The following is a 19,946-nucleotide window of genomic DNA, read 5'->3' as shown; positions in this document are numbered from 1 at the left end:
TAAATTAATATTAGTATGATCCAGAGGAGTGAGTTCTAGAATAAATTAATATGATCCAGGGGAGTGAGTTCTAGAATAAATTAGTATGATCCAGGGTAGTGAGTTCTAGATTAAATTAGTATGATCCAGGGGAGTGAGTTCTAGAATAAATTAGTATGATCCAGGGTAGTGAGTTCTAGAATAAATTAGTATGATCCAGGGTAGTGAGTTCTAGAATAAATTAGTATGATCCAGGGTAGTGAGTTCTAGAATGAATTAATATTAATATGATCCAGGAGAGTGAGTTCTAGAATAAATTAATATTAATATGATCCAGGGGAGTGAGTTCTAGAATAAATTAGTATGATCCAGGGTAGTGAGTTCTAGAATAAATTAGTATGATCCAGGGTAGTGAGTTCTAGAATGAATTAATATTAATATGATCCAGGAGAGTGAGTTCTAGAATAAATTAATATTAATATGATCCAGGGGAGTGAGTTCTAGAATAAATTAGTATGATCCAGGGGAGTGAGTTCTAGAATAAATTAGTATGATCCAGGGTAGTGAGTTCTAGAATAAATTAGTATGATCCAGGGGAGTGAGTTCTAGAATAAATTAGTATGATCCAGGGTAGTGAGTTCTAGAATAAATTAGTATGATCCAGGGTAGTGAGTTCTAGAATAAATTAACATGATCCAGGGTAGTGAGTTCTAGAATGAATTAATATTAATATGATCCAGGAGAGTGAGTTCTAGAATAAATTAATATTAATATGATCCAGGGGAGTGAGTTCTAGAATAAATGAGTATGATCCAGGGTAGTGAGTTCTAGAATAAATTAGTATGATCCAGGGTAGTGAGTTCTAGAATGAATTAATATTAATATGATCCAGGAGAGTGAGTTCTAGAATAAATTAATATTAATATGATCCAGGGGAGTGAGTTCTAGAATAAATTAGTATGATCCAGGGGAGTGAGTTCTAGAATAAATTAGTATGATCCAGGGTAGTGAGTTCTAGAATAAATTAGTATGATCCAGGGGAGTGAGTTCTAGAATAAATTAGTATGATCCAGGGTAGTGAGTTCTAGAATAAATTAGTATGATCCAGGGTAGTGAGTTCTAGAATAAATTAACATGATCCAGGGTAGTGAGTTCTAGAATGAATTAATATTAATATGATCCAGGAGAGTGAGTTCTAGAATAAATTAATATTAATATGATCCAGGGGAGTGAGTTCTAGAATAAATTAATATTAATATGACCCAGGAGAGTGAGTTCTAGAATAAATTAATATGATCCAGGGGAGTGAGTTCTAGAATAAATTAGTATGATCCAGGGGGATGAGTTCTAGAATAAATTAATATTAATATGATCCAGGGGAGTGAGTTCTAGAATAAATTAGTATGATCCAGGGGAGTGAGTTCTAGAATAAATTAATATGATCCAGGGGAGTGAGTTCTAGAATAAATTAGTATGATCCAGGGGGATGAGTTCTAGAATAAATTAATATTAATATGATCCAGGGGAGTGAGTTCTAGAATAAATTAGTATGATCCAGGGGAGTGAGTTCTAGAATAAATTAATATGATCCAGGGTAGTGAGTTCTATAATAAATTAATATGACCCAGGGGAGTGAGTTCTAGAATAAATTAGTATGATCCACGGGAGTGACTTCTAGAATAAATTAGTATGATCCAGGGGAGTGAGTTCTAGAATGAATTAATATTAATATGATCCAGGAGAGTGAGTTCTAGAATAAATTAGTATGATCCAGGGGAGTGAGTTCTAGAATGAATTAATATTAATATGATCCAGGAGAGTGAGTTCTAGAATAAATTAGTATGATCCAGGGGAGTGAGTTCTATAATAAAATAATATGATCCAGGGGAGTGAGTTCTATAATAAAATAATATGATCCAGGGGAGTGAGTTCTAGAATAAAATAATATGATCCAGGGGAGTGACTTCTAGAATAAATTAGTATGATCCAGGGGAGTGAGTTCTATAATAAAATAATATGATCCAGGGGAGTGAGTTCTAGAATAAAATAATATGATCCAGGGGAGTGACTTCTAGAATAAATTAGTATGATCCAGGGGAGTGAGTTCTATAATAAAATAATATGATCCAGGGGAGTGAGTTCTAGAATAAATTAATATGATCCAGGGGAGTGAGTTCTAGAATAAATTAGTATGATCCAGGGGAGTGAGTTCTAGAATAAATTAGTATGATCCACGGGAGTGACTTCTAGAATAAATTAGTATGATCCAGGGGAGTGAGTTCTAGAATAAATTAGTATGATCCAGGGGAGTGAGTTCTATAATAAAATAATATGATCCAGGGGAGTGAGTTCTAGAATAAATTAATATGATCCAGGGGAGTGAGTTCTAGAATAAATTAGTATGATCCACGGGAGTGACTTCTAGAATAAATTAGTATGATCCAGGGGAGTGAGTTCTAGAATAAATTAGTATGATCCAGGGGAGTGAGTTCTATAATAAAATAATATGATCCAGGGGAGTGAGTTCTAGAATAAATTAATATGATCCAGGGGAGTGAGTTCTAGAATAAATTAGTATGATCCAGGGGAGTGAGTTCTAGAATAAATTAGTATGATCCAGGGGAGTGAGTTCTAGAATAAATTAATATTAATATGATCCAGGGGAGTGAGTTCTAGAATAAATTAGTATGATCCAGGGGAGTGAGTTCTAGAATAAATTAATATTAATATGACCCAGGGGAGTGAGTTCTAGAATAAATGAACATGACCCAGGGGAGAGAACATGACCCAGGGGAGAGAACATGACCCAGGGGAGAGAACATGACCCAGGGGAGAGAACATGACCCAGGGGAGTGAGTTCTAGAATAAATGAACATGACCCAGGGGAGAGAAGGGGAGAGAACATGACCCAAGGGAGAGAACATGACCCAGGGGGGAGAACATGACCCAGGGGAGAGAAGGGGAGAGAACATGACCCAGGGGAGAGAAGGGGAGAGAACATGACCCAGGGGAGAGAACATGACCCAGGGGAGAGAAGGGGAGAGAACATGACCCAGGGGGGAGAACATGACCCAGGGGAGAGAACATGACCCAGGGGAGAGAACATGACCCAGGGGAGAGAACATGACCCAGGGGAGAGAACATGACCCAGGGGAGAGAACATGACCCAGGGGAAAGAAGGGGAGAGAACATGACCCAGGGGAGAGAACATGACCCAGGGGAGAGAACATGACCCAGGGGAGAGAACATGACCCAGGGGAGAGAACATGACCCAGGGGAGAGAAGGGGAGAGAACATGACCCAGGGGAGAGAAGGGGAGAGAACATGACCCAGGGGAGAGAACATGACCCAGGGGAGAGAACATGACCCAGGGGAGAGAACATGACCCAGGGGAGAGAACATGACCCAGGGGAGAGAAGGGGAGAGAACATGACCCAGGGGAGAGAAGGGGAGAGAACATGACCCAGGGGAGAGAACATGACCCAGGGGAGAGAACATGACCCAGGGGAGAGAACATGACCCAGGGGAGAGAACATGACCCAGGGGAGAGAAGGGGAGAGAACATGACCCAGGGGAGAGAACATGACCCAGGGGAGAGAACATGACCCAGGGGAGAGAACATGACCCAGGGGAGAGAAGGGGAGAGAACATGACCCAGGGGAGAGAACATGACCCAGGGGAGAGAACATGACCCAGGGGAGAGAAGGGGAGAGAACATGACCCAGGGGAGAGAACATGACCCAGGGGAGAGAACATGACCCAGGGGAGAGAACATGACCCAGGGGAGAGAACATGACCCAGGGGAGAGAACATGACCCAGGGGAGAGAACACTAAAAGGTGGAAAACCATGTAAAGGATATTGCTCCACATGAAAGTACGGTACTGTATCAAAACCACAAGTCAAAGTGAAATCACAAACACTATACCTGCTTGATGCCTACTCATGACTGTAAGCTTCTTTGGATAAAATAATCTGCTAAATGGCATTATAATATTATAATATAGCTAACATCGATCCTCTAAGTGCACTGACCTCAAGTCAGTTTACTACTTGCTAGGCTATGGTTACAGCACCCTCTCTACCTTACAGAATGATATCCACCCTCTTCATCAGACCAGTAGACTGGAACCCTCTCTACCTTACAGAATGATATCCACCCTCTTCATTAGACTGGAACCCTCTCTACCTTACAGAATGATATCCACCCTCTTCATTAGACTGGAACCCTCTCTACCTTACAGAATTATATCCACCCTCTTCATTAGACTGGAACCCTCTCTATCTTACAGAATGATATCCATCCTCTTCATCAGACTGGAACCCTCTCTACCTTACAGAATGATATCCACCCTCTTCATCAGACTGGAACCCTCTCTACCTTACAGAATGATATCCACCCTCTTCATCAGACCAGTAGACTGGAACCCTCTCTATACTAAGCCAAATGACCTGTTACTAAGCAACATACCCACTCAGCCAAATGACCTGTTACTAAGCAACATACCCACTCAGCCAAATTACCTGTTACTAAGCAACATACCCACTCAGCCAAATTACCTGTTACTAAGCAACATACCCACTCAGCCAAATGACCTGTTACTAAGCAACATACCACCTCAGCCAAATTACCTGTTACTGAGCAACATACCCACTCAGCCAAATTACCTGTTACTAAGCAACATACCCACTCAGCCAAATTACCTGTTACTAAGCAACATACCCACTCTGCCAAATGACCTGTCACTAAGCAACGTACGCAATCAGCCAGATTACCTGTTACTAAGCAACATACCCACTCAGCCAAATGACCTGTTACTAAGCAACATACCCACTCAGCCAAATGACCTGTTACTAAGCAACATACCCACTCAGCCAAATGACCTGTTACTAAACAACATACCCACTCAGCCAAATTACCTGTTACTAAGCAACATATCCACTCTGCCAAATGACCTGTCACTAAGCAACATACCCAATCAGCCAAATGACCTGTTACTAAACAACATACCCACTCAGCCAAATTACCTGTTACTAAGCAACATACCCACTCAGCCAGCCTACTGACAGAGCATGGATCTTGTGTCATTGAGTGTCCTAGCTAACGGATTCAACAGAAATATACGTGACTATTTATTAATGAGGAAGCGCTAGGCTAGCTAGCTACTTACCTGAGGTGAATCGAAAGGATACCGACTACTGAATTTGAAAAGCAGCTGAAATTTCTCTCCTTCGTAGAGCGTGCCCGTGGCTCCTTCCATATCTACAATCCACCTGGATGAAAAAGGGAGAAGATATTAATATATTAAAATATATACACAAACAGTACTAGTCAAAAGGTTTGGACACACCTGGATTGGGACTACCAGCTCTCTGTAACCTAGAGGGCAACCAGCGGGTCCATCTACCCTATACCATGTTGAGAGAATATCAAGATATGTTTAACACTTTCTTTGGTTGCTCATCCCACACCCCATTCAGGCCCCCTCAGATCAGACCTATGCCCGCCCCCCCCCCCACTCTCGCAAAGAGGGCCTCGACATGAAAGTCACACACATACGCCCAGGCCGTGAGCAGGCAAACAGGCCCAAGCCCCGAGCAGGCAAACAGGCTCAAGCCCCACTCTTACACTCGCCCCAGCCAATGGCATGTACCAGATGCGCAGCAGGCTCAGCTCACACTTACTGGCCTGAGGCCAAACCACAAGACTTAACAACATTGGACACTTTATGGAACACAAAGCCTTCATTGTCTCATTCTAGAATATCCAAGGCCTGAGATCATCTGCCTTTATGGAACACAAAGCCTTCACCATCTCATCCTGGGATATCCCAGGTCTGAGATCATCTGCCTTTGGCCTAAAGAGCAGGAACCTGGACTTCAACAAAGAAATCAGAAATACAGACATTGTCATCCTACAAGAAACCTGGTATAGAGGAGACGGACCTACTGGTTGCCCTCTAGGTTATAGAGAGCTGGTAGTCCCATTCACCACACTACCAGGTGTGAAACAGGGAAGAGACTCAGGGGGTATGCTAATGTGTTATAGAGCAGACCTAACTCACTCCATTAAATTAATCAAAACAGAAACATTTTACATTTGGCTAGAAATTCAAAATGAAATTCTCTCAACAGAGAAAAATGTCCTCCTGTGTGCTACCTATTTCCCCCCCCCCACTAGAATCCCCATACTTTAATGAAGACAGCTTCTCCATCCAACCCAAACGGGTCACAACTCCTGCAGCTCTGTCGGACGCTGGGCATGTACAAAGGAACTGAATAATATTAAGACATTCATAGATGGAAGGAAAGTAGTGTGGAAACCGACCAAAAAACAATTATGGAACAACGAATTCAATCCCTTCTAGAAAACTTCCTGGACAAAATGTTTCACTGTAATAGTGAAGGTGTGAACTTGGCAGTAGAACATCTAAACAGTAGATTTGACCTCTCAGCTTCCCTATCAAATCTAAACAGTATATTTGACCTCTCAGCTTCCCTATCCAATCTAAACAGTATATTTGACCTCTCAGCTTCCCTATCAAATCTAAACAGTATATTTGACCTCTCAGCTTCCCTATCTAATCTAAACAGTATATTTGACCTCTCAGCTTCCCTATCCAATCTAAACAGTATATTTGACCTCTCAGCTTCCCTATCCAATCTAAACAGTATATTTGACCTCTCAGCTTCCCTATCCAATCTAAACAGTATATTTGACCTCTCAGCTTCCCTATCAAATCTAAACAGTATATTTGACCTCTCAGCTTCCCTATCCAATCTAAACAGTATATTTGACCTCTCAGCTTCCCTATCAAATATAAACAGTATATTTGACCTCTCAGCTTCCCTATCCAATCTAAACAGTATATTTGACCTCTCAGCTTCCCTATCCAATCTAAACAGTATATTTGACCTCTCAGCTTCCCTATCCAATCTAAACAGTATATTTGACCTCTCAGCTTCCCTATCCAATCTAAACAGTATATTTGACCTCTCAGCTTCCCTATCCAATCTAAACAGTATATTTGACCTCTCAGCTTCCCTATCCAATCTAAACAGTATATTTGACCTCTCAGCTTCCCTATCCAATCTAAACAGTATATTTGACCTCTCAGCTTCCCTATCCAATCTAAACAGTATATTTGACCTCTCAGCTTCCCTATCCAATCTAAACAGTATATTTGACCTCTCAGCTTCCCTATCCAATCTAAACAGTATATTTGACCTCTCAGCTTCCCTATCCAATCTAAACAGTATATTTGACCTCTCAGCTTCCCTATCCAATCTAAACAGTATATTTGACCTCTCAGCTTCCCTATCCAATTTAAACATGTCAAACAGTAAAACAGAAGACAATAAACAACAACGACAAATGGTTTGACAAAGAATACAAAAACCAAAGAAAGAAATTGAGAAACCCGTTCACTCAAAAATATAGAGACACACTAATTGAATAACACAAAGAGTTATCTATCCAAAATGGGGATGTGTGGAGGAACCACTTCTCCAATCTGTTCAGCTCTATAACAAAGAACAAACAGCAAACATATACATAATCAAATACAAATCATTAGAATCAACTATTAAAGACTACCAGAACACACTGGATTCCAGAACACACTGGATTCCAGAACACACTGGATTCCAGAACACACAGGATTCCAGAACACACAGGATTCCAGAACCCACTGGATTCTCCAATTACATTGAATGAACTACAGGACAAAATACAAACCCTCCAACCAAAAAAATGTTTTTATCAAATTATCATACGACAGACCACGTATTCACCCTGCTGCACACCATAACTGACAAACACACAAAACAAAACAAAGTCTTCTCATGTTAATAAAAAATAAAAAGCTTTAGACTCATTTGGCATGAGGGTTATACAAATTGATGGAGTGGTTTGGGAAACAAATATTTGACATTATAAAAATCCATGTACATGTACACAGAAAGCAAAAAAAAAGGACGCAGTGTAAGACCAAACCTCTTCAAAGTGGGGTACAGTACCAGACAAAAGTTTAAACACCTACTCATTCAAGGGTTTTTCTTAATTTTTACTATTTTCTACATTGTAGAATAATAGTGAAGACATCAAAACTATAAGATAACAAACATATGGAATCATGTAGTAACCAAAACAGTGTTAAGCTACTAAAAATATATGTTATATTTGAGATTCTTCAAAGTAGCCACCCTTTGCCTTGATGACAGCTTTGCTATATGAACGAATTGGTGAGGGCACTAGAACAGTCTGCAGCACCCGGCCTCACCCTACTAGAATATGAGGTCAAATGTCTCCTGTTTGCTGATGATCTGGTGCTTCTGTCCCCAACCAAGGAGGGGCTACAGCAGCACCTAGATCTTCTGCACAGATTCTGTTCAGACCTGGGCCCTGACAGACCTGGGCCCTGACAGCAAATCTCAGTAAGACAAAAATAATGGTGTTCCAAAAAAGTTCTAGTTGCCAGGACAACAAATACAAATTCCATCTAGACACCGTTGCCCTAGGCAACACAAACAACGTACCTCGGCCTAAAGATCAGCGCCACAGGTAACTTCCACAAAGCTGTGAACGATCTGAGAGACAAGGCAAGAAGAGCCTTCTATGCCATCAAAAGGAAAATAAAATTCAACATACCAATTAGGATCTGGCGGAAAAATACTTGAATCAGTTACAGAACCCATTGCCCTTTATGTCTGTGAGGTCTGGGGTCCGCTCACCAACCAAGAACTCACAAAATGGGACAAACACCAAATTGAGACTCTGTATGCAGAATTCTGCAAAAATATCCTGTGTTAATGTAAAACACCAAATAATGAATTAGCAGAATTATGCTGTCACGCCCTGACCTTAGCATTCTTTGTTTTCTTTATTGTTTTGGTGAGGTCAGGGTGTGACATGGGTGATGTATGTGTTTTTGTTCCTGTCTAGGGGTTTTGTATGTCTATGGGTGTTTACTAGTCTAGGTGTTATGTATGTCTATGGGTGGTCACTAGTCTAGGTGTTATGTATGTCTATGGGTGGTCACTAGTCTAGGTGTTATGTATGTCTATGGGTGGTCACTAGTCTAGGTGTTATGTATGTCTATGGGTGGTCACTAGTCTAGGTGTTATGTATGTCTATGGTTGCCTAGATTGGTTCTCAATTAGAGGCAGCTGTTTATCGTTGTCTCTGATTGGGAACCATATTTAGGCAGCCATATTCCTTGGGTATTTCGTGGGTTATTGTCTATGTTTAGTTGCCTGTTTCAGCACTATTATTGTATAGCTTCGCGTTCGTTTTGTTGTTTTTGTTTCAAGTTCGTTCAGTGTTCTTCCTTCATTAAAAGAAGATGTATTCAAATCACGCTGCGCCTTGGTCTCAACGCTATAACGAACGTGACATAGGCCGATACCCGATTATTATCCAAATCCAGAAAATACCCGTTAAATTCTACAACCACCTAAAAGGAAGCGATTCCATAACAATGCAATCACCTACAGAGAGACAAACCTGGAGAAGAGTCCCCTAAGCAAGCTGGTCCTGGGGCTCTGTTCACAAACACAAACACACCCCACAGAGCCCCAGGACAGCAACAATATTAGACCCAACCAAATATTGAGAAAACAAAAAGATAATTACTTGACACATTTGAAAGAATTTACAAAAAAACTGAACAAACTAGAATGCTATTTGGCCCCAAACAGAGAGTACACAGTGGCAGAAAACCTGACCACTGTGACTGACCCAAACTTAAGGAAAGCTTTGACTATGTACAGACTGAGTGAGCATAGCCTTGCTATTGAGAAAGGCCGCCGCAGGCAAACCTGGCTCTCAAGAGAAGACAGGCTATGTGCTCACTGCCCACAAAATGAGGTGGAAACTGAGCTGCACTTCCTAACCTCCTGCCCAATGTATGACCATATTAGAGAGACATATTTCCCTCAGATTACACAGATCCACAAAGAATTCGAAAACAAATCCAATTTTGATAAACTCCCATATCTACTGGGTGAAATACCACAGTGTGCCATCACAGCAGCAAGATTTGTGACCTGTTGCCACAACAAACACCATTGTAAATACAACCCATATTTATGTTTATTTATTTTCCCTTTTGTACTTTTAACTATTTGCCCATAATATGACATTTGAAATGTATTTATTCTTTTGGAGTAAGTTTTACTGTTACTTTCTATTGTTCTTTTCACTTTCGTTTATTATCTACTTATATATTATCTACCTCACTTGCTTTGGCAATGTTAACATATGTTTCCCATGCCAATAAAGCCCCTTGAATTGAGGAGGAAAGAGAGCGAGACAGACAGACAGACAGACAGACAGGACAGACAGGACAGACAGGACAGACTGAGTGAGAGAGACACAGAGAGAGAGAGAGAGACACGGAGAGAGAGAGACACAGAGAGAGAGAGACACAGAGAGAGAGAGAGAGACACAGAGAGAGAGAGAGAGAGTGAGTGAGAGACACAGAGAGAGAGAGAGAGAGACACAGAGAGACAGACAGACAGACAGACACAGAGAGAGAGTGAGTGAGAGACAGACACAGAAACAGACACAGAGAGACAGACAGAGACGCAGAAGCTTATCTAGTGGGAGTAGCAAACACACACATTTGAAACTTTTGGCCGACTGTTAGACCAGGCCTCTTGAGGAGCTGTTATAATGGTTCAGGCCTCTTAGTTCCAGTGAAGAATCTTAAAGCTCCAGCATACATACATTCCAGACAATTCTGTGCTTCCAACTTCGTGGCAACAGTTTGGGGAAGACCCTTTCCTGTTTGGGCATGACAATGGTTTGAAAAGATCGGTGTGGAAGAACTTGCCATTGGGATGAATTTTTGTTTTTCTTCTCACCTTTATTTAACCACCAATTGGAAAGGTGACTGCGAGCCGGGCCTAATGACCTTTATTTAACCACCAATTGGAACGGTGACTACGAGCCGGGCCTAATGACCTTTATTTAACCACCAATTGGAACGGTGACTGCGAGCCGGGCCTAATGACCCAACGTCAGCGCCCGACCTCACTAACGCTCGTGGCTGAATGGAAACAAGTCCCCGTAGCAACGTTCCAACATCGAGTGGAAAGTGTTCCCAGAAGAGTGGAGGCTGTTATAGCAGCAACGTTCCAACATCTAGTGGAAAGCCTTCCCAGAAGAATGGAGGCTGTTATAGCAGCAATGTTCCAACATCTAGTGGAAAGCCTTCCCAGAAGAGTGGAGGCTGTTATAGCAGCAACGTTCCAACATCTAGTGGAAAGCCTTCCCAGAAGAATGGAGGCTGTTATAGCAGCAACGTTCCAACATCTAGTGGAAAGCCTTCCCAGAAGAATGGAGGCTGTTATAGCAGCAACGTTCCAACATCTAGTGGAAAGCCTTCCCAGAAGAGTGGAGGCTGTTATAGCAGCAATGTTCCAACATCTAGTGGAAAGCCTTCCCAGAAGAATGGAGGCTGTTATAGCAGCAACGTTCCAGCATCTAGTGGAAAGCCTTCCCAGAAGAATGGAGGCTGTTATAGCAGCAACGTTCCAACATCTAGTGGAAAGCCTTCCCAGAAGAATCGAGGCTGTTATAGCAGCAACGTTCCAACATCTAGTGGAAAGCCTTCCCAGAAGAGTGGAGGCTGTTATAGCAGCAACGTTCCAACATCTAGTGGAAAGCCTTCCCAGAAGAATGGAGGCTGTTATAGCAGCAACGTTCCAACATCTAGTGGAAAGCCTTCCCAGAAGAGTGGAGGCTGTTATAGCAGCAACGTTCCAACATCTAGTGGAAAGTCTTCCCAGAAGAGTGGAGGCTGTTATAGCAGCAACGTTCCAACATCTAGTGGAAAGTCTTCCCAGAAGAGTGGAGGCTGTTATAGCAGCAACGTTCCAACATCTAGTGGAAAGTCTTCCCAGAAGAATGGAGGCTGTTATAGCAGCAACGTTCCAACATCTAGTGGAAAGCCTTCCCAGAAGAGTGGAGGCTGTTATAGCAGCAACGTTCCAACATCTAGTGGAAAGCCTTCCCAGAAGAGTGGAGGCTGTTATAGCAGCAACGTTCCAACATCTAGTGGAAAGTCTTCCCAGAAGAGTGGAGGCTGTTATAGCAGCAACGTTCCAACATCTAGTGGAAAGTCTTCCCAGAAGAATGGAGGCTGTTATAGCAGCAACGTTCCAGCATCTAGTGGAAAGCCTTCCCAGAAGAGTGGAGCGGCAAAGGGGGGACCAACTCCTTATGAACGTCGATGAGCGTCTTTTTCCAAAATCAACTTTTGGAATAATACTTTTGGTCAGTTTACATTTACATTACCAAAGCAAGTGAATTTTTTTATTTTATTTTACCTTCATTTAACTAGGCAAGTCAGTTAAGAACAAATTCTTATTTTCAATGACGGCCTAGGAACAGTGGGTTAACTGCCTGTTCAGGGGCAGAACGACAGCTCGGGGATTTGAACATGAAACCTTTCGGTTATTAGTCCAACACTCTAACCACTAGGCTACCCTGCCACCCCATTTAACACAACAAAATGTACAGTAAACATGGCACTCAAAAGTTTCAAAAGGATAAAAACATTTCAAATTTGATATTATCAGCTATTAACATAGCTTTGTGCTCACAGGAACGTTGTTATTCGCCATGGTAACGCTACATCAATAACATGGAAACAATATGGCGGCCATAGAAAGGGGAAGCAACACTGTTGGACTAGTGTTGCACGGTATCCCGAAACCTCTGTACTTTTTCCCTATACTAGAACACGAAAAACGGCACTGTTCTAGAAGTTATGTTACTTTCAGTGCTTCTGTCAAAATGGGTCTCGCATCATACGAGGATTAAGAGGATCAGGTCTGTCAGGTCATTTATCTGAATCTCAGTCGTAAACTAGCCCGGCTACTTCAGCATGCAGCTGACACAGCGGGCCAATTTTGAGGAGCAAGCGAGAGAGTAAATGTAGACAGCAAGGTTTCTAATGAAAACATACCTCCATCTTGTTGACAAAATTGGCTCCAGAAGCAAACTATGGGAATACTTTGCTGACAGAGCAGATGAGGCCCAAACCACCAAAACAACGAAGCAAAAGGTGGTTCAAAGCAGTGCAGAGGGAGGGAGGTTTAGTTCCAAAAGAAGACATGAAAAAAAAACTACTTTACACATGACATTTGCAATGTTACATTATACTACTGGCAACGAAATTTGAAATTTGAGTGGGGCAGGTTAAACTAGTTTAATATGGGGGGGGGGGGGGGGGGGGGGGGGTTAAACTAGTTTAATATGGGGGGGGGGGTAGGGTTAAACTAGGTTAATATGGGGGGGTAGGGTTAAACTAGTTTAATATGGGGGGGGGGGGTTAAACTAGTTTAACATGGGGGGGGGGGGGGGGGGGGGGGGTAGGGTTAAACTAGGTTAATATGGGGGGGTAGGGTTAAACTAGTTTAAAATGGGGGGGGTAGGGTTAAACTAGGTTAATATGGGGGGGTAGGGTTAAACTAGTTTAATATGGGGGGGGGGGGTTAAACTAGTTTAACATGGGGGGGGGGGTAGGGTTAAACTAGGTTAATATGGGGGGGTAGGGTTAAACTAGTTTAAAATGGGGGGGTAGGGTTAAACTAGTTTAATATGGGGGGGACGGTTAAACTAGTTTAATATGGGGGGGGGGGGTAGGGTTAAACTAGTTTAATATGGGGGGGGTAGGGTTAAACTAGTTTAATATGGGGGGGGTAGGGTTAAACTAGTTTAATATGGGGGGGGGGTTAAACTAGTTTAATATGGGGGGGGGGGTAGGGTTAAACTAGTTTAATATGGGGGGGTAGGGTTAAACTAGTTTAATATGGGGGGGGTAGGGTTAAACTAGGTTAATATGGGGGGGTAGGGTTAAACTAGTTTAAAATGGGGGGGGTAGGGTTAAACTAGGTTAATATGGGGGGGTAGGGTTAAACTAGTTTAATATGGGGGGGGGGTTAAACTAGTTTAACATGGGGGGGGGGGTAGGGTTAAACTAGGTTAATATGGGGGGGTAGGGTTAAACTAGTTTAAAATGGGGGGGTAGGGTTAAACTAGTTTAATATGGGGGGGACGGTTAAACTAGTTTAATATGGGGGGGGGGGGTAGGGTTAAACTAGTTTAATATGGGGGGGGTAGGGTTAAACTAGTTTAATATGGGGGGGGTAGGGTTAAACTAGTTTAATATGGGGGGGGGGTTAAACTAGTTTAATATGGGGGGGGGGTTAGGGTTAAACTAGTTTAATATGGGGGGGTAGGGTTAAACTAGTTTAATATGGGGGGGGTAGGGTTAAACTAGTTTAATATGGGGGGGGGGGGGGGGGGGGGGGGGTAGGGTTAAACTAGTTTAATATGGGTCTTTTCCTTGTTTACTTTGGCCCGAGGAGCACGCACTCAGGCGACGTCATGACACCGTGGTATCTAACGCTACTATCATACAGCTGTGTGTAAAGACACTGACCCACAACACCACGTCGCCCTCCCTTCCTCCTCCCGAACCACAACACCACGACAGGAACAACATCTAGAGACAGAGAGTACTAACTCACTCTCACACACACAGTTCCATAAACAACAGCTACTAAACATTAACACATGCTACCGTATCTCTGTTTGCACTCAATCACACGGGCGCCATTGATTTGCTTGGGTGCTGCTTCTCATGGAGAAAGATTATATCAGAAGCCAATGTTTTGAAACAGACAAGAATGGATGGCTGTTACTGGGAAGGACATCAAAACGCAACTAAAACAAGGAGGCATGCCACTAACCAAACCAGTCTGTCTGTCAGTCTGTGAATTAAAACAAGGAGGCATGCCACTAACCAAACCAGTCCGTCTGTCAGTCTGTGAACTAAAACAAGGAGGCATGCCACTAACCAAACCAGTCCGTCTGTCAGTCTGTGAATTAAAACAAGGAGGCATGCCGCTAACCAAACCAGTCCGTCTGTCAGTCTGTGAATTAAAACAAGGAGGCATGCCACTAACCAAACCAGTCCGTCTGTCAGTCTGTGAACTAAAACAAGGAGGCATGCCACTAACCAAACCAGTCCGTCTGTCAGTCTGTGAATTAAAACAAGGAGGCATGCCGCTAACCAAACCAGTCCGTCTGTCAGTCTGTGAACTAAAACAAGGAGGCATGCCGCTAACCAAACCAGTCCGTCTGTCAGTCTGTGAACTAAAACAAGGAGGCATGCCACTAACCAAACCAGTCCGTCTGTCAGTCTGTGAACTAAAACAAGGAGGCATGAGGCTAACCAAACCAGTCTGTCTGTCAGTCTGTGAACTAAAAAAAGGAGGCATGCCGCTAACCAAACCAGTCCGTCTGTCAGTCTGTGAACTAAAACAAGGAGGCATGCCACTAACCAAACCAGTCCGTCTGTCAGTCTGAACTAAAACAAGGAGGCATGCCGCTAACCAAACCAGTCCATCTGTCAGTCTGTGAACTAAAACAAGGAGGCATGTCGCTAACCAAACCAGTCCGTCTGTCAGTCTGTGAACTAAAACAAGGAGGCATGCCGCTAACCAAACCAGTCCGTCTGTCAGTCTGTGAACTAAAACAAGGAGGCATGCCGCTAACCAAACCAGTCTGTCTGTCAGTCTGTGAACTAAAACAAGGAGGCATGCCGCTAACCAAACCAGTCCGTCTGTCAGTCTGTGAACTAAAACAAGGAGGCATGCCACTAACCAAACAAGTCCGTCTGTCAGTCTGTGAACTAAAACAAGGAGGCATGCCACTAACCAAACCAGTCCGTCTGTCAGTCTGTGAACTAAAACAAGGAGGCATGCCACTAACCAAACCAGTCCGTCTGTCAGTCTGTGAACTAAAACAAGGAGGCATGCCACTAACCAAACCAGTCCGTCTGTCAGTCTGTGAACTAAAACAAGGAGGCATGCCGCTAACCAAACCAGTCCGTCTGTCAGTCTGAACTAAAAGGAGGCATGCCGCTAACCAAACCAGTCCGTCTGTCAGTCTGTGAACTAAAACAAGGAGGCATGCCGCTAACCAAACCAGTCCGTCTGTCAGTCTTAACTAAAACAAGGAGGCATGCCGATAACCAAACCAGTCCGTCTGTCAGTCTGTGAACTAAAACAAGGAGGCATGCCGCTAACCAAACCAGTCCGTCTGTCAGTCTGTGAACTAAAACAAGGAGGCATGCCACTAACCAAACCAGTCCGTCTGTCAGTCTGTGAACTAAAACAAGGAGGCATGAGGCTAACCAAACCAGTCTGTCTGTCAGTCTGTGAACTAAAACAAGGAGGCATGCCGCTAACCAAACCAGTCCGTCTGTCAGTCTGTGAACTAAAACAAGGAGGCATGCCACTAACCAAACCAGTCCGTCTGTCAGTCTGAACTAAAACAAGGAGGCATGCCGCTAACCAAACCAGTCCGTCTGTCAGTCTGTGAACTAAAACAAGGAGGCATGCCACTAACCAAACCAGTCCGTCTGTCAGTCTGAACTAAAACAAGGAGGCATGCCGCTAACCAAACCAGTCCGTCTGTCAGTCTGTGAATTAAAACAAGGAGGCATGCCACTAACCAAACCAGTCCGTCTGTCCGTCTGTGAACTAAAACAAGGAGGCATGCCGCTAACCAAACCAGTCCGTCTGTCAGTCTGTGAACTAAAACAAGGAGGCATGCCACTAACCAAACCAGTCCGTCTGTCAGTCTGTGAACTAAAACAAGGAGGCATGCCACTAACCAAACCAGTCTGTCTGTCAGTCTGTGAACTAAAACAAGGAGGCATGCCACTAACCAAACCAGTCCGTCTGTCAGTCTGTGAACTAAAACAAGGAGGCATGCCACTAACCAAACCAGTCTGTCTGTCAGTCTGAACTAAAACAAGGAGGCATGCCGCTAACCAAACCAGTCCGTCTGTCAGTCTGTGAACTAAAACAAGGAGGCATGCCACTAACCAAACCAGTCCGTCTGTCAGTCTGAACTAAAACAAGGAGGCATGCCGCTAACCAAACCAGTCCGTCTGTCAGTCTGAACTAAAACAAGGAGGCATGCCGCTAACCAAACCAGTCCGTCTGTCAGTCTGTGAATATCCATTAGAGCAAACAGACAGAATAAAGCACTCTGCAACGGGCAGTACACTGTCACACTACTGTCACACTACACTACACTGTCGCAGTACACTGTCACACACACTACACTGTCACACTACACTGTCACACACACTATACTGTCGCACTACACTGTCGCACTACACTGTCGCACTACACTACACTGTCACACTACACTGTCGCACTACACATTCGCACTAAACTGTCACACTACACTGTTACACACACTACACTGTCGCACTACACTGTCGCACTACACTGTCGCACTACACTGTCGCACTAAACTGTCACACTACACTGTCGCACCACACTGTCGCACTACACATTCGCAATACACTGTCACACTACACTGTCACACTACACTGTCACACTACACTGTCACACTACACTACACTGTCGCACTACACATTCGCACTACACTGTCGCACACACTACACTGTCACACTCACTACACTGTCGCACTACACTGTCACACACACTACACTGTCGCACTACACTGTCACACTACACTGTCGCACTATACTGTCGCACTATACTGTCGCACTATACTGTCGCACTATACTGTCGCACTATACTGTCGCACTACACTGTCGCACTACTCTACACTGATATACTAACCTCACTACACTACACTGATATACTAACCTCACTACACTACACTGATATACTAACCTCACTACACTGTCGCACTACACTACACTGTCGCACTACACTACACTGATATACTAACCTCACTACACTCACACTAGTTAGTAGGTCTACACCGGTTGTTTACGAAGCATGTGACGAATCAAATGAATTTTAAGAACCCATGCTAACAAGCTAACGTTGGCTAGCTACTTCCAGACAAACGAGAAAACACCTCTGACCATTGTCTCGTCCTAGCAGAGCTGGTTAGGCTGTTTCCATGATATCTTTAGGATCAATCACTAAATGTGTTACTGGCAACGAGATGGCCAGAGTGAATTATTTACGAACGCAACCTAAACGCATCGGTACAAAATATCTAACCACCTGTACCTGGCATGTGTGTAGCTATGAGGTATAGGTCCATACTGATGAGTACTGACCAGGTAGTTGGTGTGTTCGTGTTCTTCGCAATGAGAAACGCTATAGATATGTGTTACAAAACAAGACATGAATACCCACATACCTCAGCAAGCTGCATCCTGGCGTACACTACTGGGTGTACACTACTGGGTGTACACTACTGGGTGTATACTACTGGATGTATACTACTGGATGTACACTCACTATGCGTATACATACCTCAGCAAGCTGCATCCTGGCGTACACTACTGGGTGTACACTACTGGGTGTACACTACTGGGTGTATACTACTGGATGTATACTACTGGATGTACACTCACTATGCGTATACATACCTCAGCAAGCTGCATCCTGGCGTACACTACTGGGCGTACACTACTGGGTGTACACTATCGATGTATACTACTGGGTATACACTATCGATGTACACACACTGGGCGTACACACACTGGGCGTACACTACTGGGCGTACACTACTGGGCGTACACTACTGGGCGTACTCTACTGGGCGTACACTACTGGGCGTACTCTACTGGGCGTACTCTACTGGGCGTACACTACTGGATGTATACTACTGGATGTATACTACTGGATGTATACTACTGGATGTATACTATTGGGTGTATACTATTGGGTGTATACTACTGGGCGTACACTACTGGGCGTATACTACTGGGCGTATACTACTGGATGTATACTACTGGATGTATACTACTGAGTGTATACTATTGGGCGTATACTACTGGATGTATACTACTGGATGTATACTACTGGGCGTATACTACTGAGTGTATACTATTGGGCGTATACTACTGGGCGTATACTACTGGGCGTATACTACTGGGTGTATACTACTGGATGTATACTACTGGGCGTATACTACTGGATGTATACTATTGGGTGTATACTATTGGGTGTATACTACTGGATGTATACTCACTGTGTGATGGTGTTCTGGACACTTTTCTCATTGAGCTTCATTCCAGGGGGCGGATCATTTTGCAAAGCCATTAGTTCCTTTTGTAGCCTTTTCTGTAAGGATAGAAAACACACGTTTCAGCTGTAGCTGGAATAGAATAATAGGAGGTGTCTTTTTAGTTGAAAACTACTCGTGTAAACATGATGCGACCGATCTGAGACACAATCCTCAAAGATGTCAGTACTTCCCTTGTTAGACAATGAACTAGACAGACTAACAGCTAGCTGAATGTCTCGTAATGTCGTCTAATTTAAAGATGAACATCAAAAAGCTCGGTGTTATTAACACTACAGCTAGTACAGCCTACGCAGTGTTTACCATCGGCTTTGATAGCAACTAGAGGGTTGGATATGAACATTTAGGGTTTCAGCTGGATAAGGTTTCAGGGAATGCAGAAGTAACATCATTAAACTAGTTAATCCACCTAATGAATATCAAGACAAGTTTACCCAGCCAGACGACTACATCATACCGTAAATAGACAAACCACCGTAACGTTAGTCCGCTATCCAGTTTCGCTAGTTCTGCTACTGGCTGGCATGTCACTACACTCATAACTAGATTTTTCTTCCGGTAATCTCGCAAATGACGGTCTCCAACGGAGCACATAACGTTTTATCTCGATAGGTAGTTATTAAAAACACACTGTGTCAGGTGCAGTGGGGGTTTTATTCTATTGATGGTAGGTGCAGGCGTCGAAGTGACACAGTAAACAAATCAGTACACATAATAATACAATTAAAATAATAAATAATGTGTTCACTTGACTTGAAATAACAAATGGAAGAAAGAGAGAGGGGAAAAAAGGAGATATCCGATGAAAAGGGATCCTCCGTCAGTAGGTCTTACCTGCATCGACGCCATGATGGAACCCCCCC

At 43.3% G+C, this 19,946-nt stretch overlaps 1 protein-coding gene across 2 annotated transcripts in view; it reads right to left on the bottom strand.

The window, feature by feature from the left end:
- The window catches only part of ube2w (ubiquitin-conjugating enzyme E2W (putative)), a 45,603-nt gene extending 25,657 nt beyond the window's left edge, over window positions 1–19,946 (bottom strand). The window contains 3 exon segments of one of the 2 annotated variants that reach the window (NM_001165151.1): window positions 5,150–5,252; window positions 19,030–19,121; window positions 19,918–19,946. In NM_001165151.1, coding sequence (NP_001158623.1) covers window positions 5,150–5,252; window positions 19,030–19,121; window positions 19,918–19,932 — 210 coding nt within the window. In that variant the 5' untranslated portion in view covers window positions 19,933–19,946. 2 annotated transcript variants of the gene reach the window in all.

This window comes from Oncorhynchus mykiss, chromosome 15, assembly GCF_013265735.2.
Source record: "Oncorhynchus mykiss isolate Arlee chromosome 15, USDA_OmykA_1.1, whole genome shotgun sequence".
In the NCBI taxonomy this organism is placed as follows: Eukaryota; Metazoa; Chordata; class Actinopteri; order Salmoniformes; family Salmonidae; genus Oncorhynchus; species Oncorhynchus mykiss.
This window is presented reverse-complemented; position numbering and strand designations above follow the sequence as displayed.